Below are 24,227 nucleotides of genomic sequence, written 5' to 3'. Positions count from 1 at the left end.
AGTCGTCGGGCACGAGGAAGAAGTTCGCCGCGTGCACAAAGGGCCAGAGCTTCCAGCCCACGAGGAGCTGGCTCCAGAGCTTCAAACGTACGTCCGCGACACCAGCAACGACGCCGCGGCCCTCGAGCACCGCCATGACGACGAGCCGCGGCGCGACGCTGCCGACCGGCGTGTACACCAGTTGGTCGAGCGAGACCTTGACGAGGACGTCCCTCGGGCTGCGGCCGGGCACGTAGACCGCCAGCTGCTGGTACCAGCACACGTTCAAGATGCCGCGCAGCACGCCCCAGGTCAGCGCGTGGACGAGCGGGACCACTCGCAGCTTGCGGCCGGAGAGCTTCGTCGCGATGATCGTGCCCAGGACGTTGAACAGCGCGCACTGGACGCATTTTGACGCGAAGACGTCCATCGTCGTCTGTTCGGCTTGCCGCGACGGCGCGACGTTCGACGTATGCTGGGCCGCGCGCGCCGCTGGAGGAGCAGCACAGATCAATGCCACAAGCACACTCGCGAAGTGCGGCGCGCCGGTCGCGACCGGCGCACCTCTCCTCGGCGCCACGCATCCGAGGACCGGGACGCACGCGTGCCCCGATCGTTCCCGCCGCGGACCAACTCGAGAGAGACGCGCTCGCCTCCCTGGCCGAGTCGGAGAGAGAGAGAGAGAGAGCGCGCGCGGGGTTCCCGTTACGCGCCGCGGTCCCCGCGCGCCGCGCGGCCCTCTATCGCTTCGAGAAGAGCGTCTCCTCGGAGGCCTTCTCCATGAGGGCGATGGGCTTCAGCACGTTGGCCTTGTTCGTCTCGACGATGCAGCCGTTCATGACCATCTCGTCGAGGATGAAGTGCGCCTTCTCGAGGTTGAACATGATGTCGAGCTCGCAGACGGACTCGAAGTACTTGTCGAGGGTCTCGACGAGGGCGTGGATGAACTCGAGGATGCCGAGCTCGTTCTCGCTGTCCTGCTCGCAGCCGACGATGAAAAAGAGGCTCGCGTAGCGGCGGTAGACGACTTTGTAGCCCCGGTACTCGACGAAGCTGCACTGGAACTCGCTCCGGCTCAGGCACTTGCGGATGATCTCGCTCTCGAGGGCCACGCGCTCGGGCATGGGCAGCCACTCGTAGTAGGTGCTCAGCCGCGTCTGGCCCTGCTTGTTCACCATGAGGATGAACCTGATCGTCATCGCGCGGGTTTCGCGGCGCGGCGGCGCGGCGCTCCGATACGGCCTCTCGCGCCGCGCGCCGATGGGTGGTCGCGCTCGGTGGTGGTGGTCGGCGGCGCGCGCGGACGTCGCGCGCGGTGTGGCTCGCGGGGTCTCGACCTCGAGGCAAGCCAGGCTCGAGTTGTGGCTGTGGAGGCGCCGCGAGGCCGAGCCGGACGCCGCCGCGCCGCCCCCGGGCCCGACACCGCCTCCACAACCTTAGGAGGTTGCCGACCGCCGCCCGTCGCCGCCGCCGTCGCTTTCCGCGACCGCGCGCGACCGCCCTCGAGGGGCCCGGAACCATGCAGAAGCCCTCCGTGGTCATCGACAATGGTACGGGCTACACGAAGATGGGCTGTGCGTCGCCGGCGCCCTCGACACGCGCGCGCGCCGCCCGCGACCTCCCTCCCACACGCGCGCTGCATTTTTCGCGACGCGCGCGCGCCGCCCTCGTCGCGCGCTCGATACGATAGAAACTCCCAACCCCGCGACGCAGACGCGGGCAACTGCGAGCCGCAGTACATCGTGCCGACGGTCGTGGCGAGCCGCGCCCTCAAGGGCGGCCAGGAGGCGACGATCGACGGCGTCGACGACCTCGACTTCTACATCGGCAACGAGGCCCTCGCGCACAGCACGACGCACCAGATCAACTACCCGATCCGCCACGGCATGGTCGAGAACTGGGACAACATGGAGCGGCTCTGGCAGCGGTGCATGTTCAAGTACCTGAGATGCGAGCCCGAGGAGCACCACGTGCTGCTCACGGAGCCGCCGCTGAACACGCCCGAGAACCGCGAGCTCACGGCGGAGATCATGTTCGAGACCTTCAACGTGCCGGGCCTCTACATCGCCGTCCAGGCCGTGCTCGCCCTCGCCGCGAGCTGGACGAAGAAGAACGTCAAGGAGCGGACGCTCACGGGCACCGTCATCGACAGCGGCGACGGCGTCACGCACGTCATCCCCGTCGCCGAGGGCTACGTCATCGGGTCCTGCATCAAGCACATCCCCCTGGCGGGCCGCGACATCACGGCCTTCGTCCACAAGCTCCTCCGCGAGCGGTCCGAGCCCATCCCGTCCGAGGACTCCCTCGAGGTCGCGAAGCGCGTCAAGGAGATGCACTCCTACGTCTGCCCGGACCTGGCCAAGGAGTTCGCCAAGTACGACGCGGACCCGGCCAAGTACTTCCGCACCTACGAGGGCGCGAAGAAGCAGACGGGCGCCAAGTGGTCCTGCGACGTCGGCTACGAGCGCTTCCTCGGCCCCGAGATCTTCTTCAACCCGGAGATCTTCTCCTCGGACTTCATCACGCCCCTCCCCGACGTCGTCGACGAGGCCATCATCAAGTGCCCCATCGACACGCGCCGCGGCCTCTACAAGAACATCGTGCTCTCCGGCGGCTCGACGATGTTCAAGGATTTCGGCCGCCGGCTCCAGCGCGACATCAAGAAGCACGTCGACAAGCGCCTCGACCTCAACATCCAGCGCCTCGGGGCCCTCGGCTCGACGTCGGCGCCCCAGAAGATCGACGTCAACGTCATCTCGCACCAGATGCAGCGCTTCGCGGTCTGGTTCGGCGGCTCGATGCTCGCGTCGACCGGCGAGTTCTTCCGCGTCTGCCACACCAAGGCCCAGTACGACGAGGAGGGGCCCCGCATCGCCCGCCACAACGCCGTCTTCGGCACGGGCATGTGAGCCGGGGAGGCGCCCGCGCGCGCGCGGCCGTAAGCGCGATCCAAGTCAAGTTCCATCTTGTAGTCGCCGAGCCGCGGCGCGCCGACGCGCCGGCTTCGGACCGCGCGCCGTCGCCGGGGCAGCCCCGGCGCTCCGTGCGGCGCGTGGGGAGGTACGCACGGTTGCTTCGTCCGGCGGCGGCACCCCGGCTCGTGCGGGCACAGGTCCGCGCGACGCGCGCCGGCGCGCGCGGTCGTCGACGAATGGCCAAAATTGCCGTCGTGATGCTGTCCGCCATCTATCGACGACCTGGTGGCGCCAGCGCAACTCGCCCCGACATCTCGACGCCGCGGCGCCAACGAGACGCGATGCGGACCCAGACCTTCGTCCTCTGCCTCGGCGCGTCCTATGCGTTCCGATCGGGCCCCGCGCGGCGGCCGGGGGCGGCCCCGCTCCGACGAACGACGTCGTTGTCCATGACGGAGACCGTGGCGTCGCCCTTCGAGGGCGAGCGCGTGCTGTCGCCCGACGAGCAGTTCCCGCTGACCTGGGAGAACGTGGAGCTGATTTTGGACGAGCTGCGGCCCTACCTCATGTCCGACGGGGGCAACGTGCGCATCGCGGGCATCGAGGGCCCGGTCGTCAAGCTCGAGCTCGAGGGCGCGTGCGGCACGTGCCCGTCGTCGACGATGACGATGAAGATGGGCCTCGAGCGGCGCCTGAAGGAGGCGATCCCCGAGATCTCCGACGTGGTCCAGTACCTGCCGGACACGCCGGACATGGACGAGGCGTCCGTCGACGAGGTGCTCGAGGGCGTGCGGCCGTTCCTGAGCGTCGCGGGCGGCACCGTGGACCTCGTGTCCCTCTCCGGCGTCGGCGGCGCCCAGCCGACGATCATCCTCAAGCTCGAGGGCAAGAGCGCGAGCCTCAACTCCGTCAAGCAGGAGATCTCCCAGCGAATACACCGGTACTTCATGGTCGCGGGCCTCCGCGTGGACTGGGAGGACGCGTGAGCGGCCGCCCCGACTCCCCCCCTCTGTGCACACACACCCCGTTCCGTAACGCGATCGTTAGTACTTCGTGATGTGGCCGACGTCCCACGTGCGCACCGTGCCGTCGCGGGAGCCCGTGAAGACCGTCTCGCCGTCGCGGGAGAACGTGCAGCACAGCACCTTCTCCGCGTGACCCCGGAGCTTCGTCTCCTCCTCGCCCGTGGCGCCGTTGTAGATGCGCGCCGTCGCGTCGTAGGACGCGGACACGATCCACGCGCCGTCGTCGCTGAACGCGCAGCACCGCACGGTCCGGTCGTGGGCCAGGACGAAGAGGGGCGCGCCCGTCCAGACGTCGTAGCACCGCGCCGTCGCGTCCTCCGAGCCGGAGACGAGGCGCGAGCCGTCGGGGCTGAACGCGACGCTGTAGATGCCTAGGGACGTCCGTCGTTTCCGGGCGGAGGCGCGCGGGGACGCGGGCACGCCGACCGCCGCCGTGGCCCTCGAGGACGACGTGGAGCTCGCCCGTGGCCGCGCTCCAGACGCGGACGCCCCGGTCCCAGGAGCCCGACGCGCCGCGCGCGTCGCTGAGCGCGCAGCAGGTGACGCTCTCGCCGTGGCCGCCGTGCGTCGCGAGCACGGCGCCCGAGGCCGAGTCCCAGACGCGCGCCGTGCGGTCCCGCGACCCCGTGACGAGGCGGCCGTCGCCGCCGTCCGCGAACGCGCAGCCGTAGACCGCGCCGCCGTGGCCCTCGAACGTGCGCTCGAGCGCGCCGGACGCCGCGTCCCAGAGCCGCGCGCAGTTGTCCCAGCCGCCCGTGAGCAGCCGCGCGCCGTCGCGGCTGAAGGCGCAGCTCTTGACGCTGTCGCCGATGACCGTCGTCACCGTCCCCGTGCCGTCCCAGACGCGCGACTCGCAGCCCTCGCCGCCGGAGACGATGCGCGTGCCGTCGCGCGCGATGGCGATGTTGTGGATGCGGCCCGTCGCCAGCAGGCGGCACTCGCTGCAGCGCGTGCTCGGCGCGCTCCCCATGCCGAGGATCACGCGGGCTGCCACATCGTGACCGCGTTCGGCGTCTTCAAGCACGTCTTCAACTATGTCTTCAACCTGCCTAGGCACTTGCCTAGGCCTGGGCAGGCACTTGGGCAGGCGCCGAGAGGACGAAAGGCCTCCGAAAGGCCCCAAATCTCGCGAAGAACAAGAAAACCCCGACGTCCGTTAGAAAATGGCCGGGCGCGGCTCCCCGGCGGCGGGGCCTCAGTACCGGTCGAGCTTCGTGCAGATGTAGACGCGGAGCGTCTGGTCGAGGCAGGAGAGCACGGCGAGGCCCTCCTTGTCCGGGGACCAGTCGAAGGAGACGATGGGCTGCGTCGAGATGACGCGCGAGTTGAGGAGCTCGACCGTGCCCGGAACGCCGACGGGCGCGTTGTCCTTGTGCGTCGCCGTCCGCTTCTTCGGGTAGTGGTAGGCGTAGAGGTTGAAGCCGCCGTTGCCGCCGCCGGTCATGAAGACGTCGCGGTTCTGGGGCAGGTGGCGCGCGAGCCAGACCGTGGCCTTGTGGGCCTTCTCCGTGCAGTGCGCGAAGCCGTCGTCCGCGTGCTGCGTCCGGAGGTCGAAGACGCGGAACCGCGACTCGAGGGTCGTCACTACAAGCTTGTTCATCTCGATGTCCTTGCGGTCGAACTCGACGCAGGTGACGCCGTTGGACGCGTTCGTCTCCCAGCGCATGGCGTTGGTCCGGAGGTCGAAGAGCTTGACGTCGCCGTTGTCGTAGCCCGCGGCGACGACGCGCTCGTCGCCGACGGAGTTCCCAAAGGCCGCGCACCAGCAGTCGCGCACGGGCTGGCCCTCGACGGGCTCCAGCGAGACGACGGGCTCCCGGACGCGCGGGTCCCAGACGCGGACGCAGCCGTCGCGCGACCCCGTGACGAGCTCCGGCGCGCCGCCGCCGATGCCCAGGCCGCCGACGCCGTCGATGCCGTTGATGATCGCCTTGTGGGCACCCGGCACGGAGAAGGTCGGCGCGTCCAGCCGCTCGAGGTCGAAGACGTGCAGGCCGCCCTTGTAGTCGCCCGTCGCCAACGACCGCTCGCCGAGCGACGACGCGCCGAACGTCCCGCACTTGAGGCCGCAGTCGTGCGTCTTCTCCGCGACGACCTCCATCTTCCCGCCCTTGAGCTCGTAGATCTGGAGCACGCCCTTGGCCTTGGGGCTGATGCCGCAGCACACGAAGCGCGCGCTGCAGGGCACCCACTTGGTCTCGTACGGCGTGAAGTTGAGCGACTGGTGCTGGTGCTCGATGACCTGCGGCGCCTCCGTCGTCTCCATGGCGGCCATGTCCGCGGATGCGACTGCCGCTGCGGTGGCCGCTCGCGGACGCGACGGCAGGCCGCTGCGGTTGGCGGTGTCGAATCGGCTGAGCTGCCGCAACGCTTTGTTGGCGAGGCATGTGCTGATGCCGTCGGCTTGCAGTGCTCCTTCGGCGGACACCTCCCAGATATCGACGGGCGCAGCTACTCGCGGGGAGGGGGGGCGGGGTTTCGGGAAGAAGGGGGTCGCGGTCGCGCCGCCCCCGCGGGCCGCGCGCGCCTAGAACGCGTCGAGCGCGGCGCGCGCGGCGCTTCCCGGCGGCGACGCGAGCTTCGGGAGCGGCGGGGATTTGGGCGTGAGCGCGTTGCACATGTCGTCGAAGGACCCCAGCGCCTGGGACGTCGAGTCGGGCGACATGACGAGCGGCACGATGGGCAGCTTCGGCGACGCGGGCGACGTGGGCCGCAGGCCGACGCTCGACCAGGGCCGCGCGGGCGCGGCGCCGTCGCCGGCGCCCGCGACGGCGGGCAGGAGCTTGAAGCGCGCCTTGCCCGGGCTCGACTTGGGCGGCCGCTTCTTGGGCTCGCCCGGGCTCGCGCGGCGGCTCACGGCGCGCGCGGTCTTGGCCTTCTCCAGCGCGTCGTCGAAGCAGGACGACGCGACGGAGCCGAGCGGGCTCGGCGCGGGCTCGGGCTCGGGCTCGGGCTCGGGCTCGGGCTCGGGCTCCGGCGGGACGGTCACGGACCGCGGCGACGCCTCGCGCTCCTCGACGAGGGGCGCCGACGCGCTGAAGAGCGCGTAGGACGTCGTCGCGGCCGGCGGGAAGAGCGACTCGGACAGCGTCGCGCAGAGGCGCGCGGTCTCGACGGCGGACGTGTTGGGCCAGGGCGGCGCCGGGTCCGGCGCGCCGCGCCGGCCCGTGTCGCCCGGCGTCGGCGGCGGCGTCGGGTCGAGGCGCAGGCCGTGCTGCTCGCAGATCCACGTCGTCACCTTGTGGCCGTCGTAGTCGGGCGCGGTCTCGGGCGCGGCGCCGGCGGCGCCGCCGCCGCGCGCGCCGGGCTTCCGCGGGCTGCCGACGTCGTCGAGCTCCTGGTCCTCGGAGAAGCTCACGCCGAGCCAGGACTCCTCGATCTCGTCGAAGAGGGGCAGCTCCGACGGCTTCATCGCGCTCCGCGGGTTCCAGCCCGGCGACGCGGCCGACATGGGCCGCGGGCTCGCCGTCGGCGTGGCCTCGGCCTCGAGGTCGATGACGACGGGCGCCGCGGCGGGCGCCGGCGCCGGCCGCTTGCTCTCGGCCAGGGCGCGCTTGGCTTCGAGGCGCATCTCCTCGGCCGTCGGCTCGGGCTCCGCCGGCTGCGGCGCGACCTTGGCGGCCTTGGCCTTCTTCTTCGGCGTCTTCTTCGGCGTCTTCTTCGACAGCGCGGGCTTCTTGACCTTGAAGTCGTCGTTCTCGAAGGTGAGCGCGTCGCCGCGCTTCGCGTCGAAGTTGTTCGCGCGGCCGACGGCGTACGCGTCCGCGGCCGAGAGGCCGTCGATGGGCGGCGACGGGTTCATGACCGGCGCGTGGTGGTCGTGCTTGGGCTCGACGGCGTCCCCGCGGGGCCGCTGCTCCGGGACCAGGTCCGCGCGCTGCTCGTGGGAGCCGGGCGGCGGCTTCTGGTCGACGGTCGGGAGATTCGGCCGGTGGCCCGCGCCGGGCGGCGCGTGGCCCATGACCGGCGCGTGGTGCGCGTGGCTCGGCGCCGCGTGGTGCTCGGGCATCATGCCGGCGCGCTGCTCGTGGTAGTCCGGCGGCGCCTGGCCCGGGACGATCGGCAGATCCGCGCGATGGCCGGCGCCGGGCGGCGCGTGGCCCATCACCGGCGCGTGGTGCGCTTGGCTCGGCGCCGCGTGGTGCTCGGGCATCATGCCGGCGCGCTGCTCGTGGTAGTCCGGCGGCGCCTGGCCCGGGACGATCGGCAGATCCGCGCGATGGCCGGCGCCGGGCGGCGCGTGGCCCATCACCGGCGCGTGATGCTGATGGCTCGGCGGCTGGTGGTGCTCGGGCATCATTCCACTGCGCTGCTCGTGGTAGTCCGGCGGCGCCTGGCCCGGGACGATCGGCAGATCCGCGCGATGGCCGGCGCCGGGCGGCGCGTGGCCCATCACCGGCGCGTGATGCTGATGGCTCGGCGGCTGGTGGTACTCGGGCATCATTCCACTGCGCTGTTCGTGGTAGCCCGCGGGCGGCTGCTGATGTATGATCGGCGTATTGGCGCGATGGCCGGCTCCGGGGGGCGCGTGGCCCATGACCGGCGCGTGATGCTGATGACTCGGCGCCGCGTGGTGCTCAGGCATGATACCGGCGCGCTGCTCGTGGTAGCCCGCGGGCGGCTGCTGATACTCAGGCATGATTCCCCCACGCTGTTCGTGGTAGCCGGCGGGCGGCGCGTGATGGACTGGCACGATGTCTCCGCGCTGCTCGTGATAACTCGGCGGCGGCCCATGATACTCCGGCATGATGCCGCCCCGTTGCTCGTGATAGCCGGCGGGCGGCGCGTGGTACTCGGGCAGGATGCCGGCGCGCTGCTCGTGGTAGCCCGGCGGCGCGTGGCCCGGAATGATCGGAATGTCCGGGCGATGCCCCGCCGCCGGAGGCGCGTGGCCCACGACCGGCGCGTGGTGCTGGTGGCTCGGCGGCTGGTGATATTCGGGCATGATGCCGCCGCGCTGCTCGTGGTAGCCCGGCGGCGCCTGGCCCGGCACCATCGCGATGTCGGCGCGATGGCCGGCCGCGGGCGGCGCGTGGCCCATGACCGGCGCGTGGTGCTGATGGCTCGGCGGCTGGTGATGCTCCGGCATGATGCCGCCGCGCTGCTCGTGGTAGCCCGCGGGCGGCGGATGGTACTCGGGCATGATGCGACCTCGCTGCTCGTGGTAGCCCGGCGGCGCCTGGCCGTGGACCGGCGCAATGTCGGCGCGATGGCCGGCCGCGGGCGGCGCGTGGCCCATGACCGGCGCGTGGTGCTGGTGGCTCGGCGGCTGGTGATGCTCGGGCATGATGCCGCCGCGCTGCTCGTGGTAGCCCGGCGGCGCGTGGCCTGGCAAATAGAGCAAATCAGAGCGATGGCCGGCTCCGGCGGGCGCGTGGCCCATGACCGGCGCGTGGTGCTGGTGGCTCGGCGCCGCGTGGTGCTCGGGCATCATGCCGCCGCGCTGCTCGTGGTAGCCCGGCGGCGCCTGGCCCGGCACCATCGCGATGTCGGCGCGATGGCCGGCCGCGGGCGGCGCGTGGCCCATGACCGGCGCGTGGTGCTGATGGCTCGGCGGCTGGTGATGCTCCGGCATGATGCCGCCGCGCTGCTCGTGGTAGCCCGCGGGCGGCGGATGGTACTCGGGCATGATGCCGCCGCGCTGCTCGTGATAGCCCGGCGGCGCCTGGCCCGGCACCATCGCGATGTCGGCGCGATGGCCGGCCGCAGGCGGTGCGTGGCCCATGACCGGCGCGTGGTGCTGGTGGCTCGGCGGCTGGTGATGCTCTGGCATGATGCCGCCGCGCTGCTCGTGGTAGCCCGGCGGCGCCTGGCCCGGCAAATAGAGCAAATCAGAGCGATGGCCGGCTCCGGCGGGCGCGTGGCCCATGACCGGCGCGTGGTGCTGGTGGCTCGGCGCCGCGTGGTGCTCGGGCATCATGCCGCCGCGCTGCTCGTGGTAGCCCGGCGGCGCGTGGCCCGGCACGGGGACGAGGTCCTTGCGCTCCTCGTGGGAGGCGGCGGGCGGCGGCGGGGCCCGCTCCGCCGCCGGTTTCGGCGGGGCCTGCGCCGTCGCCTGGCGGATGCTCTGCCGCTCGATCTCGAGGTCGTCCGTCGGGATGTACATGACGCTGTCGTAGCGCTGCGGCCGGCCGACGGCGTCCGCGATCTCCTCGACGGGCTCCTCCGCGGCCGCGGCGTCGTCGGGCACGGCGATGAGCGCCGAGTCGTCGACGTCGCCCGCCGGCGGGCTCGTGCCCTCGAGGCCGCCCATGACGGCGCCGACCTTCTCCGCGTAGGGGCTGCCGGGCTTCACGCGGTGCGACTGCAGCTGATCGGTGGAGACGTTGAAGGACCGCGCCTCGGAGTCGCCGATGTGGCAGACGTAGTAGTCGTCCTTGACCTTGACGCCGAACTGACGCGGCTCGCCCGCGCTCATCCGCCGGCCGGGGCGCACCCCAGGTGCTCGCAGGCCGGAGAGCGTCGCGTTGGCAATGATATAAAACCAAAACAGCACCTTGAGGTCATCTTTGTCCTGTGTCCTAGAGCATGTGCCCGGTGTTTGAACGCTTGCGCAGCGTTTGAACTATTGGAAGGAATGGAACTATTGGAAGGAATGCTGTCTCACCCGCTCGACGATAACATGCAGGTGGGGCAACGGATCGGGCGGCATGAGCTCGACAAGGTCGATTTCTCCTATCCTTACAGGCTCGGCGGCGACGATGGCGACGGTGATGCAGCGCGCATCGGTCCGTCGGCGTGCCTGTACGCCCGCCACGGCAACGGCGAGCACCTTCGCGACTACGGCCGCCTGCTGCCGGGGTCCGTGCGGCTCGTCGTGCGCGAGGTTCTGCGCTGCCACCGGCTCTCGCGGACTCAGAGGCGGGGCCCCGAGGTGATCGTCCTCCGCGGCGTGCTGCCGTTCGTCCTCGAGGACCCGCCCGCCGGCGACGCCGACGAGATCGAGGACGCGCGCGCGCGGCGCCGCCGCGAGCGCGCCGGGGAACCGTCGACGCGGGCCGTCGATCGCCTCGTCGCGGCCGCGGCCGCCACGGGCCCGAAGCTCGACCAAGGTGCTTTGCGAGGTTGGCGCGAGGGCCACCGCCACGCGCTCTGGCGCAAGTTCCTCGAAGACCACTGCAAGATGTGCTTCGCGCCCCTGATCGTCGCGCACCACGCCGGCTACGCCGTCCATTCCCTCTGGCATCGCCTGAACCGCGCCGGCACGGACCCGAACGAGGTGCTCGAGCGATTCGGTCGCGAGGTCGGGCGCCGCGACGGAGACCCGCTCCACGACGTCTCGCTGTTTCTCTGCGTCGGAGCGCTCAAGCTCTCGGCCGTGCTTCACGGCTGCGACGGCCCCGGCGAAAACGGCCGCGTCGGCTTCACCGACGCCCGATTCCTGCACCTCCGGCGCGCAACGCCGCTCTCCACGGCGACGTGCGGCGCGGCGTTCGCGCGCCTCGTCGGCTGGCGCTGCCTCATCCCGGCGCCGGACCACTTCGTCGACTACTACCTCCGTACCACCAACGGTCTCGTCTTCGAGGAAACGGACTACCTCGTCAGATTTGATGGGTCAAAGCGGTCATGCCTCGGCAGCAAGTTCTTCAGGCGTTCTCTCCAAAGAGACGCCTCTGATCTCTGCCGCGTGGTCGCGTACCACCTGGAAAACGACGATCGCTTCTTCATGCCGAATCATCAGGCTCGTGCGGCAGCGGAGATCGTCTTCGCGGTCCGGTCTCGGTCCAGGCTCAAGCCGGTGTGGCCCGCCGCGCTGGCCGATCTCACGGGTTTCTCCGAGAGCGACGTCGCCGAAGGCGCGGCCTCGCTGCGAGCCTACGAGGAAATCTACCAGTCGGAGAGGACGGACGGCGACTACTAAGGGCTTCATTCTTTAGCACAGACAGGGAGGGGCGGTGAGTGCGCGGCGGCGCTACATGACGGGGATCGGCGGCGGGCTCAGGCGGCCTTCGGGGTCGTCGGCGCGCGTGAGCGTGAGGTCGGCGGGGGACTGGGGCAGGGCCGGGCCGTCGCCGCCGCACGGCGGCGCGCGGCTCGGCGTGCTCGGCGACGCGAGGCGGCTCGCGGCGAGGAGCGCGACGACGCGGCGCGGCGTCGCGATGGCGCGCGGCGACGCGGCCGCGGCGGCGAGGGCCCGCGGCGTCGCCGGGTCGGCCCGCGGCTCGGACCGCGCGTCCTGGAGGGCCGGGAGCTCGATGGGCGGCGGCGAGGCCGCGCGCGGCGAGGCCGCGCGCGAAACGGCCTCGACGGAGAGCTCGACGGGGAGCTCGACGGGCGCCGCGGCGCTCGGCGGCGCCGGCGAGCGCGCGTCGGCGCCGACGACCCGCGGCGCGGGCGCCGGCCGCGCCGGCGTGGCGCGCGGCGAGGCCGCCGTCGAGGCGTCGAAGGAGCGCCGCGGCTGGCGCCGCGACGTCGCGGACGCGGACGCGGGCCGCCGCGGCCAGAACGTCCCGGAACCGGCGGACCGGAGGCGGCCGCTGAGGCTCGCGCGCGGGCGCCGGAGGGCGCTCGCGATGCGCGCCGCGACGCGGGGGCGCGCCGGCGGCGACGGCGCCAGGGACGCCGCCGCGTCCGCGCGCGCGTCGTCGTCGCCGCCGCCGCCGCGGGGGGCGGCGTCGTCGGGCGCCTGCCCGAGGCTCCAGGACCGGTGGCGCCGCGGCGCCGGCGCGCGGCCCGGCGCGCCGCGCGACGGCGCGACGTCGCTCGCGGCGCGCGGCCGCGCGCGGCCGCCGCCGCTCTGGGGCCGCGGCGACGGCGACGCGCCGTCGAAGTCGAAGTCGTCGCCGTCGCGCGGCGCGTAGGTGTGGCGGCGCGGCGGCGGCGCGCGCGGCGACGCGCGCGGCGACGCGCGCCAGGGGTCGACGGCCAGCGCGTCGGCCGCGCTTTCGCCCGGGCTCGCCGCGCCCTCGACGCGCGGGAGGCGCTCGGTCCAGGGATCCTCGTCGTCGGTCCAGTCGACGGCGCGGCGCATGAGGAACTGGAGGAACTTGCTGTGCTCGGCCGCCATGGACATGACCATGGCCTGCTGGTCGAGCTTACTCATGCTCCAGGAGCCGTCACCCATGGCGAACAGCAACGCAGAACTCCAGTTCAGCTCTCCGAAGCCGACTCGGGTCAAAAAGGGGACGCCAGCTGCCCTGCAGCCCCAAACTTCACTAAAAAAGTTGACTTTTTACGAGTCGTCGAGGCACGCCATGCTGATGGCGATCTCCATCTCGGCCCAGGACGGCTCCGGCGCGTCGTCGGCCTTCTCCCGGCGCCGGGCCATGGACCGCGACCGCCGCGGCGCGGACCCGCCCGCGGCCGCCGCGGCGAGCTTCTCGAGCTCGCGGCGCGCGCGGGCCTCGCGCCGCGCCTCGCGCCGCCGCTCCCGGTCGTCGTCGCGCGGCGGCGCCGGGGGCTCGTCGCGCGGTGGCGCGCGCGACGTCGACCGCGCGCGGAGCGGCGCGAACGAGTTCGACGGCGCCGCGGCCTCGGGCTTCGCGACGGACCGGCGCCGGCTCCGGGCCTCGCGCTCCGCGGCCTTGGCGGCCTTCTTCGTCGGCTTCGGCTTCTCCTCGGCGGGGCGCGCCTTGGCGCTCGCGGACCGGTCCTTGCGGGGCTTCGGCGCGCCGTCCTGCGCGGGCGTCCGCGACCGCCGCCGCGACCGCCTGCGTGGAATTCAAATCTTCAACCCGACTTCAATGTGCGCATATTCGACAGCTTCGACGCAAGCTCTTCGGCCGTGCTTCGAGAACTCGACGAAAGCAATCGATTCGTCCAAAAATCAGCCGAATCGACTTCGATTTGATCGAGCTAGAGAATTCTGAAGTTCGGTCAGGACCACCCAAACCAGTGGTTGAATTCCACACTGGCGACCGCTGCACGCTCCAGTCGCCGTCGCCCCGGCCGCGGTCGCCCGCGGCCGCCAAGGCCGCGGGCGGCGGCGGCGGGCCGCAAAAGCTCACCTCCTTCTCCGGCGCCGGCGACGCGCCCGCGGCCGCGAGGAGCGCGGAGTACGTCGCCGCGGCGGCCGTCGAGACGCCGGGCTCCGGCGCGGGCCGGCCGGGGTCGGCGAGGGGCACGCACCAGGGCGCGAGGCCGCTCGCCGTCGCCGCCTCGACGGCCATGCAGAAGGCCGCGCGCACGGCCGCGGCGGACGCGATCGCCGCGACGTACGCCGCCGACGCCGTCGCGGCCGCGGCCTCCGCCGCGTCGGCCGCCGCGGGCGCCGGGGGCTCCGCCACCGCCCCGGGCGCGGCGCCGCCGGGGACGAAGGCCGCGGCGCCGCCGGGGACGAAGGCCGCGGCGGCCGCGGACGGCACGAAGGCCGCGGCCGCGGACCGGAGCCGCGGCGGCCGCGGCGCCGCGGCCGCCGCCGCCGACGCGGGCGGCGCCGCGCTGCCGCGCATCCAGCCGCGCGGCACGGCGCGGGGCGCCGGCGCCCCGGACAGCGCGGGGAAGTTCGTCGGCGTCATCGTCGGCGCGGACGCCGGGGCCCCGGCGCCGGGCACCCACGTCGCCGGCGCCGCCGCGGCCCGGGCGCCCTCGAGCGTCGGGAACTCGGGCGTCGCCGCGGGGGTCGCGGGCTCGGGGCCGGCCGCGGGCTCGGCGGCCGAGGGCGGCGCCGGCGACGGCGCCGGATCCGCCGGCGCGGCCCACGCGGCCGCGTCCGCCCGGAGGCCTTTCGGAGGCTCGGCCGTCTCCTTCGCGTCCGGCGTCATTTCGGCCGTCGCGTCCTTGGGCAGCGCCTCGCGAAAGGCCGCGAGCCGCCGCTCGGCCTCCTCGACGGCGCCGTCGCCGGTCTCCTCTCCCTGGGGAGCGGGCGCGTCGGCCGCCTCCTCCGGTTCCGGCTCGGGCGCCGCCTTTGCCTCCACCTCCGGCTCCGGCTCGCCGGACGCCAGGCGCCGGAGCGCGTCGAGGGCGCGCCGGTCCTCGATCGCCTTCGCCGCGTCCGCCGCGACCGCCGCCGCCGCCGCCGCCGCCGCGGGATCCGCGAGCTCGACCGCCGCCGGCGCGGCCGCTTCGGGCGCGGCCGCCGGCGCGGCCGCTTCGGGCGCGGCCGCCGGCGCGGCCGCTTCGGGCGCGGCCGCCGGCTCGACCGCCTCGGGCGCGGCCGCGGGCTCGACCGCCGCGAGGTCGTTGAAGACGACGGCGGATGGCACGAGCGCGGCCGGGCCGTAGGGCGCGGCCCACGGCGGCGCCGGGTCGTAGGCGTTCGGGTCGTAGGAGGCGTTCGGGTCGTAGGAGGCGTTCGGGTCGTAGGAGGCGTGCGGGTCGTAGGCGTTCGGGTCGTAGGGCGCGAGCCAGCTCGGCGCCGCCGGGTCGTGGCCGTAGAACGGTGCGCCGTCGTAGACGACGTACTCCGTGAAGTCGACGTCGTCGTAGATGTCGTAGTAGGCGGGCTCCATGACCGCCGGGTTGTAGGCGGCCCAGGCGTTGCCCGGGCGCGCGCCCGGGCCCGCGCGCGCGTCCGGCGCCGGGCGGCTCGGGCCGGGCTCCGGGCCCTCGGCGGCGTCGTCGTCGACGTCGCGGCGCGGCGGCCGCCGCGGCCGCGCGCCCTGGAAGCCGAGCATGGTCGGGTCCGCGGCCCGGCGCTGGCGGCGCTTCTTCTGCTTCTCGCGCTTGGGCCGCGGCGCGTCCGCGGGCGCGTCGTCCGCGGGGAGGCCGTCGTCGTCGCCGTCGTCGACGCGCGTGTCCGCGACGGTCCGCGACAGGAGCACGAGCGCGACGGACGACACGCCCCGCGCGTCCCTGGCGAGCGCGCCGTGGGCCGCCGCCGCCTCGCCGAGCGCCGCGCGCGAGTTGAGCGGCGCGGGCGCGCCGCCGCCCGGTGGCGCCGCGGCGAGGTAGCAGCAGCGGCCCGTCGTCCGCACGGCCTCGAGGAAGCTCAGCGTCGACGGCGGCGGCCGCCGGAGCAGCTCCAGGAGCAGCTCGCCGACGGTCCGCTTCGCGGGGAGCAGGAAGCTGTGCGCCTTGTCGTCGCCGTCGCAGCGCAGGCCCACGGCGACCTCGCCGGGGAACTTCTCCGCGTCGTCGACGGCACCCGCCGCCGCCGCCGCCGCCGCGCCCGGCTCCCGCGCGGGGACGACGTCGAGCGCGCCCGCGAGGCGCCGCCGCCGCCGCTCCGCGGCCCGCCGCAGCGCCGCGGCGCCGCCGCCGGCCGCGGGGGCCGCGGGCGCGTCCGCCGCCGCGGCCGCGTCCGCCGCCGCGGCCGCGGCCGCGGGCGCCGGCGAGGGGCGGAACATGGCGGCGATGTGCTCCGCGCTGCTCAGCGGCGTGAGCCGCTTCCGCGGCGGCGGCCGCGCCGCGGCGACGGTCGCCGCGTCCTCGACGCCGCGGTACACGACGTCGTCGACGCGGGAGGCCGCCGGCGCGAAGGCCGCGCGGCTCGGGTCCAGCGGCCGCGCGGCCGGCGGCTCCGCGACGGCCGGAGGCTCCGCGACGGCCGGCGGCTCCGCGACGGCCGCCGGCTCCGCGACGGCCGCCGGCTCCGCGACGGCCGCCGGCTCCGCGACGGCCGGCGGCTCCGCGGGCTCCTCGGCCGCGGGCTCCTCGGCGGGCGGCGCCGGCTCGGGCTCCGCGTCGGGCCGCGGCCGAGACACGGTCCAGGTGATCTCGTCGCCGTCGGAGTCGTCGTCCGAGGACGGCGCCTCCGCCGCGGCGCGCGTCGGTTCCGGCTCCGTGGGCGCCCCCGCCGCGGCGCGCGGCGGCGGCTCCTCCTCCGGCGGCGCCGGCGCGGCGCGCGACCGCGCGAGGAACTGTTTGAAGCTCCCGACGGGCGCGGCCGGCGCCGCGTCCAGGAGCCGCAGGCTGCACCACCCCGCGCCGCCGCCGTTCCAGCGGATCTCCGCCCGCTCGACGGCGCCCGCCGCCGTCGTGATCGTGGCCACCCGCTTCACGACGACGCGCGTCGCCGCCGCGAGCTCGCAGACCTTGTCGCTCGCCATGTCGCGCTCGCTGCGCACGACGATCCCCTTGCCGCCCGCGACGACCATGTGCGCGTCCATCGGGCTGCCGGCGTCGCCCGAAGCGATCAGCGTCCGTCCGTCGCAGGGCTGCTTCCGCAGAGCTCCTCGTCGTCCATCGAGAGGGCTACTTCCCGGCCGAGCTTGAAGGGCAGCTTCAAAAGTTTTGGGGCACTTTCGAAAGCTTAGCCGACGCGCCCTAGAGGAGGCCCTGCCGCGCGAGGTCCTCGTAGGTCGCGCGGTTGAGGACGTTGCCGTCGGAGTCCTCGTACTCCTCGTCGCGCTCGGGCTTGAAGGCCTCCGCGTCCTGCTTCTCCTGGAGCTGCTCCCAGAGCGCGACGGCGTCGTCCATCTTGACGACGCCGTGGAAGTGCTTCGTGTTGGGGATGCGGAGGCAGCGCATGCCGTGGGAGTGGCGCCACTCGTTGAAGTGCTGGTCGAAGGCGCGTCTTCCCCAGTAGGTCTGGTTGCCGCAGATCTCGCAGACGTAGGACACGTCGAGGCCGTGGAGCTTGTAGAGCCAGTAGGGGATGGGCCGGCCGTCCCAGCCCAGGGGCAGGTTCTTCGGGTTGTAGATGGGCGCGTCGATGGCCTGCTCCTCGTCCTCCTCCTCCTCCTCCTCGACGGCCGCCGTCTCGACGCCGAACTCCTCGTCGCGGAGCTCCTGGCGGATCTCGTCCGTCGTCCGCGTCAGCTTGCGCTCCGCGCGCCGCAGCGTCGCGTCGAGGACCGTCTCCAGGTGCTGCGACAGCAGGCAGCGCACGCGGGCCTCGCCCAGCGCCACGGCGTACTTCTTCGACGTCCGGTCCGGGCCCGCGGCGCCGTCGCCGTCGCGCGCGCGCTTCCGGCCCTGCCGGAGCTTCGGGTCCACGTCCTCCGGCGCGAGGCCCTTGACGGCGAAGAGGCGCGCCGCGCGCGCCTTGGCGTCGCCGCCGACCTTGAGGCCCCGCGCCGCCAGCGCGCGCTTGAGCCGGTCGAGGCCCAGCGCCTCGAGCTCCGCCGCGGCGCCGTAGGGCCCCAAATCGAGCTCGTCGCCCTCGAGCGCGTCGGTCCGGCTCGCGTCCCAGGCGACGTGGAAGGCGTCGAGGGCCGGCTTCAACAGCGGCTCGAGGTCCACGAGGGGCTGCGTCCGCTTCCAGAAGTCCGCGAGGTAATCGTCCATTTCCCGCACGTAGCGGCCGTAGCCGCCGTGCGACCGCCGCTTCGCGGACACCGCCGCGTCGCCGCCCTCGGCGATGGCCAGGTGTTCCCCGAAGGGCACGGACGCGAGCATGCGCAGGTACGCGACATACTCCAGGGCGATGCCGCCGGGCGCGCCGGGCACGTTGCAGAACTGGCGGTGGAGCCGGCCGAGGTCGAGGTACTTGCCCCACATCTCCTCGCCGCTGAACTGCGTCTCGACGGTCTTCGCCGCCTCGACGGCGCTCCGCGCGCCCCCCGCCGCCGCGCCGAAGGCCGCGTTCCGCGCGAACCGCGCGTAGTACTCGCGCGTCTCCTTGAGCGCGCCGTAGAAATTCGTGAACACGCCGACGCCGCGCATGCGGCCCACTTCCTCGCGGTAGGCGCCGTCGCGGTCCGCGTAGAGCAGCGTCAAAGCCTCGGCGGACTTGGCCATGCCGTCGACGACGTTGCTCAGCACGCCGTCGCGCTCCATGGACGCCTTGGCGCCGCTCACCTTGCCGCTCATCGTCTCCACGGCCAGGGACTCGAGGGCCTCAATCTCCTCGAGGGCGCCGCGCGCCTTCTCGAGGAGCGTCGAGCTCATGGTCGACGGCGGCGGCGGTGCGGCGGTCTTGTCGTCGGCGAGCCGGCCTGCCGCAAACCCAAGCACTTGAGCCTGGCCGCCAGCGTCGCCGCCGCCGCCATGCCGCTCGAGAAGGGCCTCGTGGACCGGTGCGCATCGCTGCGTCCTCGCGCCGCGCCGCATCGATGACGGTTATCGCTCGCAGGGAAACCATCGACAGCGTCATGGCCATGCTGAGCCAGTCCTGCCGCCGCGAGGTCGAGACGGCGCTCGACCGAGACGCGGAGCCCTCCATCGAGTGCAAGCAGGACATCCAGAACGCGCTGAGTGGGTTCTCGCAGGCGCGGCGCCGGCGCCGCGGACCGCCGCGCGCGCGCGCGCGGACGCGTCGCTCGCTCGCAGGACCTCGAGCCCGGCGAGGTGCCCGAGCTCGGGCCGGAGCCGTTCCTCGTGCGCCGCGCGTCGCTCGTCGCGGGCGGCGTCGCGTTCGTCGGCGTCGTCGCGCTCCTCTTCCGCATCCTCCGGAGGCGAGCCGAGGTGCCCGGGAAGAAGAAGAAGGCCGGGAAGAAGAAGGACAAGTCGGGCAAGCCGAAGAGCTCCTAAGGCACCTAGGTCGCTAGCGCCCCGGCGGCGGGATGAGCGCCGGCGGCGGCCCGCCGGACGCCGACGCCGCGCCGAGCGCGTCGAGCGCGTAGGCGAAGTCGTCGCGGCTCACGTGGAACGCGTCCCGGAGCGCCTCGAAGATGGCGAACTCGATGGCGAGGAGCAGCGCGGCGAAGAGCGCGCGCGTACTCACGCCCGCGTAGAGGCCCCGGGGCCCGCCCTCGTCGGCGATCAGCGCGAGCGTGCCGAGCACGGACGCGTCCTCGCCGTCGGCCGTCTCGATGCGCGCGAACGTCGTGTCGAGGGGCTGCGACGCGACGGCGCCCACGGCGCCCGCGACGGCCCCCGCGACGAGGGACACGGCGAGGCTCTCCAGCGGCGAGTCCGCGGCGCGCGGCGCCGCCGCGTAGAGCGCGGACCGCAGCTGGTCGAAGACCGCGAACTTGAACGCCGCGAAGACGAGGTCCTTGGCGACGAGCGCGGAGAGCGACCGCCCGAACAGGCCCTCGAAGACGCCGCCGCGCTCGTCGACGAGGTCGCGCCAGACGTCGAGGAGCGACGCGGGCGCCGACCGGTCCTCGGGCACCATCATGCGGACCTTGGCGGCCTCGAACGGCGTCACGGACGTCGTCGCGAGCACCGCGGCGCCGAGCGCGCCGACGACCGTCGCCGCCCAGGGCCCGACGGCGTCGAGGCGCGTGCCGACGCCGCGCTTGAAGAGCTCCGTCAGCCCGAAGCCGAGGAAGCCGTTGACGAGGTAGCCCGCCGCGATGGGCGCCGCGCCCGCGAAGAGGCCGCCGACGCCCTCCTCGTCGACGATGCGCGCCGCGAGCGCCGCGGGCCCCGCGCCGTTTTCGTCGCCGTCGACCTGGATGCGCGTCTTGACGACCTCGAGGGGCGTGAGGACGACGTGCGCCGCGGCCGTGCACACGGCGCCGCACGCGCCGAGCAGCGCGTACTGCGCCGGCGTGACCTCCTCGATGCGCGCGAAGGCCAGGGACCGCGGTCCGAAGACGCTGTCCTCCTCGCCCCCGAAGCGGGAGAAGTTGGCGAGCTCCCGGACGACGTAGCGGCCGCGGCCCGCGTCGAACGCGGGCAGGTACGCGCTCGGCAACAACTTCGTGAGCCGGTCGCTCGACCCGCGGAAGCGGCGCTCGGCGTCGCCGATGGGGATGGCCAGCAGCGCCGGGTCCCGGCCGACCGAGACCGCCGCGGCCGCGGTCCGCGCGCCGTACTTGGGCGGGTAGTACGGCGGGTCGAACCTGGGCAGGAAAAGGGTGATTCAACGTCGCTTCAATGTGAGTGTTCCGCGCGCGCGCGTTCCGGAAATAGCATCCACGCGTCGAGACCGTTCCGAGAGATGATCGCTCGTCCAAAAATCAGCCGAAACGAGTGGAAAACGGCCGAGAGAGGAGCCTTTGAAGTTGGGAATTTCGCTCTCTTGTCCTGCCCTGGGTCGAACGCGACGGCCAGCGACCCGGCCTCCGCGTAGCCGCTGCCGCCGGCGTCGATCCTGAGCGCGTCGACCTCGTAGTCGAAGGCGACCCGGGCGCGGGCGCGGTCGGCGCCCGGCGCCTGCGGGGGCGTGACGACGACGGCCGCGTCGCCGAAGTAGCCCGCGCCGCCGTCCTCGAGGACGATCTCCGCGACGGCGCCCTTGGCGCCGACGACGGCGCGCGCGATAGCGCGCCGCTCGCAGGGGCCGTCGACGAGGACCATGGGCGGGTTGTTGGCGTCGTAGCCGCCGCCGCCGCTCACGACGGCGACGCGGATCACGCGGCCCGTGCGCCGCGTCGTCGCGCGCAGCCGCGCGGCCTGCGCGTCGGCCGCGCGGGGGCCCGCCGCGACGACGCGCGCGCCGACGGACCCCGCCGCGTAGCCGCCGCCGCGGTCCGCCAAAGCCGCGGACAGGACCGTGCCGTTCGCGCCGCGCTCCACAAAGGTTTTCGTCGCCGGCAGCGGCGTCGACGACAGCGCGCCGAGCAGCGCCAGCTGGCGCTTCGCCGCGATGGTCTGGGGCAGGACGCGCTCGTCCAGGTTCGCGAAGAGCGCCTCCGTGCCCGCGGCGTCGAGGTGGTTCCGCGCGAGGCTCAGCTCGACGGACGACACGAACGACGCGTAGTACTCGAAGCGCTTCGCCTCCTGGAGAGAGAGGGTCTTCTCGCCGGCGGCGTTCGCGCGCCGCGCGGCCCACCACGCGGCGCTCGCGCCGTCGTAGTTGAGCAGCAGCCGCGCGAGGTACTCGACGAAGCGCAGGCCGTATTTCGATTCGACGGCGTCGAACGCGAGCGCGGGCTTGCTCGCGACGTCGCCCGCGACGGCGACGTACTTCATCTCGTCGACGGCGACCGCGGCCTGCGCGGCGAGCCCGACGGCGCAGGCCGCGGACGCGGCGCCGAAGTCGCGCCGCGTCTTCCTTGGGGTCGGCGGCGGCGCGGCCTCGGGCGCCGGTGATGGCGGTGTCGCGCTTCTCCGTGGCGTCGCAATCAGCGTCGGCCGCATGGATCGCGCGCACAGTGCGAGCATCAAGAGCATGGGAACCATCCTGTGCGAGCAGGCAGGCCGCCGCATACGTCCTGTCATGCCTCGGTCTGCTCAGCGCTGCAGCGCGGCCTGCTTCACTTGCTTCACGGCCAGCGAGAACGCCTGCGAGAGTCACCTTACTGTAGTACGTGAACGCCTACGTGATGGCCCACATCGACACCAAACCCCGACGCCGGTGCATAATGCTCTAAATCGAGCAATATAATGCTCTAAATCGAGCAATACAATGTTCCGCCGGCGAGCTGAAAATCTTTTGTCCGATAATTAAGTAGCCTAGGCAGCCCGTGATAGTATATAAGAAGCTGAATCAACCTAGCCCAGGTCATCTGGGACTGTAATCTGCGACAAGAGGCTTGGTCTCTTAATCTAGTTGCGTGCGGCTTTTTGGGGTAGGTGGAAAAGCGCGGGTCTGCACAGGTGGTGCGTGTGTGCACTTCTACACCTGTTCATCTGGCAGAGTTTTCACCATCACGGGTTCTGGTTGGTTGGGTACAACACAGGTTGCTTGCGGAGGAGCCCCAGCACCGCCGATGGCAATCATGTTGGATGTAGAACCTCCTTTGTTTTGGTCCTCACAGCACTCACAACAGGGTTTGATGCCACAGCACCCGCAACAGAAAATACTGGATACAACAATCGCAGCCACAATCACGACTAGGATGATGACGATTATAAGGCCAGTTGACATCTTGACTTGAGGTTACTGCCTGAGATTATGCGTAGAGGATGGCCGCGGAATGTTGAGACGCGATCAGTTTGATCGATGATCACTCGGACACGTACAAGTCTCGCTCGATGGTCTCTCACGACTTCGTGAATCATTCTCGGTCGAGTGAATACACGCTCGGAACGTACTCGAGCGAGCGTCGGTCGACGACTCGATGAGATCACGCTCGTCACGTGATCCCGCAAAAACACACGGACACCGCATGGACGCACGAGATGATGTACGGGGGCACGAGATGGGTCGGAGGGATGGCCGTAGGCGAGCACGAAAAGCTATCCTCGAGGAGCGAGTCCTACCTGGTTGCTTTGGTTTTGTCTTGAGCGCCGGGAACGCCGAGCAGTGTCGGCACAATGCTCACTACAATGCTCAGCACGATGTGGCCTGCTTCAATTGCTTCACCTTGCACCTCGCACCCGCCTCGAGTGCGCGCCCGCGGCGCGCAAAGAGAGGTCCGCTCGGACGACCGGAGCCTGGCTTTGGTCTTCGTCGGCGGGGAGTCCGGGGCGCCGAAGAGAGACCACTCGAAAGCGGGCTCCGGCGGCGGCGGCGCGCGCCATGGTCGCCGCGCGCGAGCTCCCAGGACCTCCGAGGCGCGCGCACTCCTTGTGTTTCTCCCGAGGTTACTTCGACTCCGAGTCCGCGCGGCCGCGGCCGCCGCCGACGCGCGCGGCGTCGGCGTCGGCGTCCTCGAGGCGCGCGCGCCAGTCGACGCGGTTGATGGACACCGCGCCGAGCATCTGCTCCGGGAGCTCGTCCTCGGCCTTGCCCTCGATGGTGAAGCCGATGACCGCGTCCATGGCGACGAGCTTGTCCTGGACGAGGTAGATGGCGCCGCGGGCCATGTAGGAGAAGGACAGGCCGACGTCGATGTTGAACTCGAGGTAGTCGCCGCCGCGCGAGAACGCGGAGATGCCCGGCCGGGGCCGGCCCTTGTCGGCCATGAGCACGGGCTTGCCGTTCCACTTCTGCACGAGGCGCGGCACGCCGTCGCCCTCGGCGAAGAAGACGCCCTTGAGCCGGCCCGACGCGGCGAGGTCGCCGGGCGCCTCCGCGAACCACCGTCGCGCGAGCGCGGCGCCCGGCGAGCCCGACGCCGCGGCCGCCGCGTTCAGCCGGCACGCGAAGACGACGACGACGCAGCGGCCGTCGGTCCGGCGCCCGCCCAGGGACGGCGCGTCGAGGGGCGCGTTGACGGCGACGACGAGGAACCGCGGGAAGCCCGGCGGCGCCGCGGCGGGAACCGCGTCCGCCCTCCGGAGCTTCGCGAGGATCTCCGGGTAGGCGTCGGTCGCGGAGCGCACGGCGCCGCGCGCCGTGAAGGCGACGTAGGCGTCCTCGGTGTCGTAGAGCGCCGGCGCCGACGGCACCTTGACGCCGTCCGCGAGGTACGTCGGCCCCCGGAGCGGGAACCGCTCGCACGACGGCCGCGACCAGCTGTCGGCCGCGGGCGCGCCGTCGTCGGACCGCGCGAGCGCGACGAGGGACGCCGGCGCCGCGTCGGGAAACGCGAGCGCCGTCGGCGACGCGGGCGCGGACGAGAGCTTGGACGCGTCCTCGAAGGACCCGGACCGCCGCTTCGGCGTCCGCGGCGCGAGCGACGCCGTCGCGAGGCGGACGGCCGCGCGCCGGCTGAGCTCGCACTGGACGCCCAGCGCGCCGACGGCCGCCGCGAGCGCGCCGTAGCGGCCGAGGAACGGCACGTCCTCGGGCGACAGCGCCGCGACGACGACGACGAGCGCCGCC

General features: G+C 72.9%; 6 protein-coding genes across 6 annotated transcripts; 2 read left to right on the top strand and 4 right to left on the bottom strand.

The window, feature by feature from the left end:
• Positions 1-719: 719 nt before the first annotated feature.
• Positions 720-1,178, bottom strand: AURANDRAFT_24131 (hypothetical protein; the record flags this gene model as incomplete). The annotated part of the gene is made up of 1 exon (XM_009037263.1): positions 720-1,178. One exon carries the CDS (start codon positions 1,176-1,178, stop codon positions 720-722), a length of 459 nt encoding a protein of 152 aa, XP_009035511.1.
• Positions 1,179-1,335: 157 nt separating this feature from the next.
• Positions 1,336-2,935, top strand: AURANDRAFT_53141 (hypothetical protein; the record flags this gene model as incomplete). The annotated part of the gene is made up of 2 exons (XM_009037637.1): positions 1,336-1,553; positions 1,693-2,935. 2 exons carry the CDS (start codon positions 1,499-1,501, stop codon positions 2,886-2,888), a joined length of 1,251 nt encoding a protein of 416 aa, XP_009035885.1.
• Positions 2,936-3,397: 462 nt separating this feature from the next.
• Positions 3,398-3,739, top strand: AURANDRAFT_6483 (hypothetical protein; the record flags this gene model as incomplete). The annotated part of the gene is made up of 1 exon (XM_009037135.1): positions 3,398-3,739. A coding segment is annotated over one exon (342 nt), but the record flags the coding sequence as incomplete, so codon positions are not given.
• A 219-nt stretch (positions 3,740-3,958) lies between these two features.
• Positions 3,959-4,718, bottom strand: AURANDRAFT_13246 (hypothetical protein; the record flags this gene model as incomplete). The annotated part of the gene is made up of 2 exons (XM_009037262.1): positions 3,959-4,290; positions 4,346-4,718. Coding segments are annotated over 2 exons (705 nt in total), but the record flags the coding sequence as incomplete, so codon positions are not given.
• Positions 4,719-5,114: 396 nt separating this feature from the next.
• Positions 5,115-6,185, bottom strand: AURANDRAFT_58891 (hypothetical protein; the record flags this gene model as incomplete). Its single annotated transcript, XM_009037261.1, has 1 exon — positions 5,115-6,185. The coding sequence occupies one exon, from the start codon at positions 6,183-6,185 to the stop codon at positions 5,115-5,117; it is 1,071 nt and encodes a 356-aa protein (XP_009035509.1).
• A 10,849-nt stretch (positions 6,186-17,034) lies between these two features.
• Positions 17,035-18,622, bottom strand: AURANDRAFT_36991 (hypothetical protein; the record flags this gene model as incomplete). Its single annotated transcript, XM_009037260.1, has 1 exon — positions 17,035-18,622. One exon carries the CDS (start codon positions 18,551-18,553, stop codon positions 17,066-17,068), a length of 1,488 nt encoding a protein of 495 aa, XP_009035508.1.
• Positions 18,623-24,227: the final 5,605 nt, after the last annotated feature.

Source organism: Aureococcus anophagefferens (genome assembly GCF_000186865.1).
Source record: "Aureococcus anophagefferens unplaced genomic scaffold AURANscaffold_6, whole genome shotgun sequence".
Lineage (NCBI taxonomy): Eukaryota > Pelagophyceae > Pelagomonadales > Pelagomonadaceae > Aureococcus > Aureococcus anophagefferens.
This window is presented reverse-complemented; position numbering and strand designations above follow the sequence as displayed.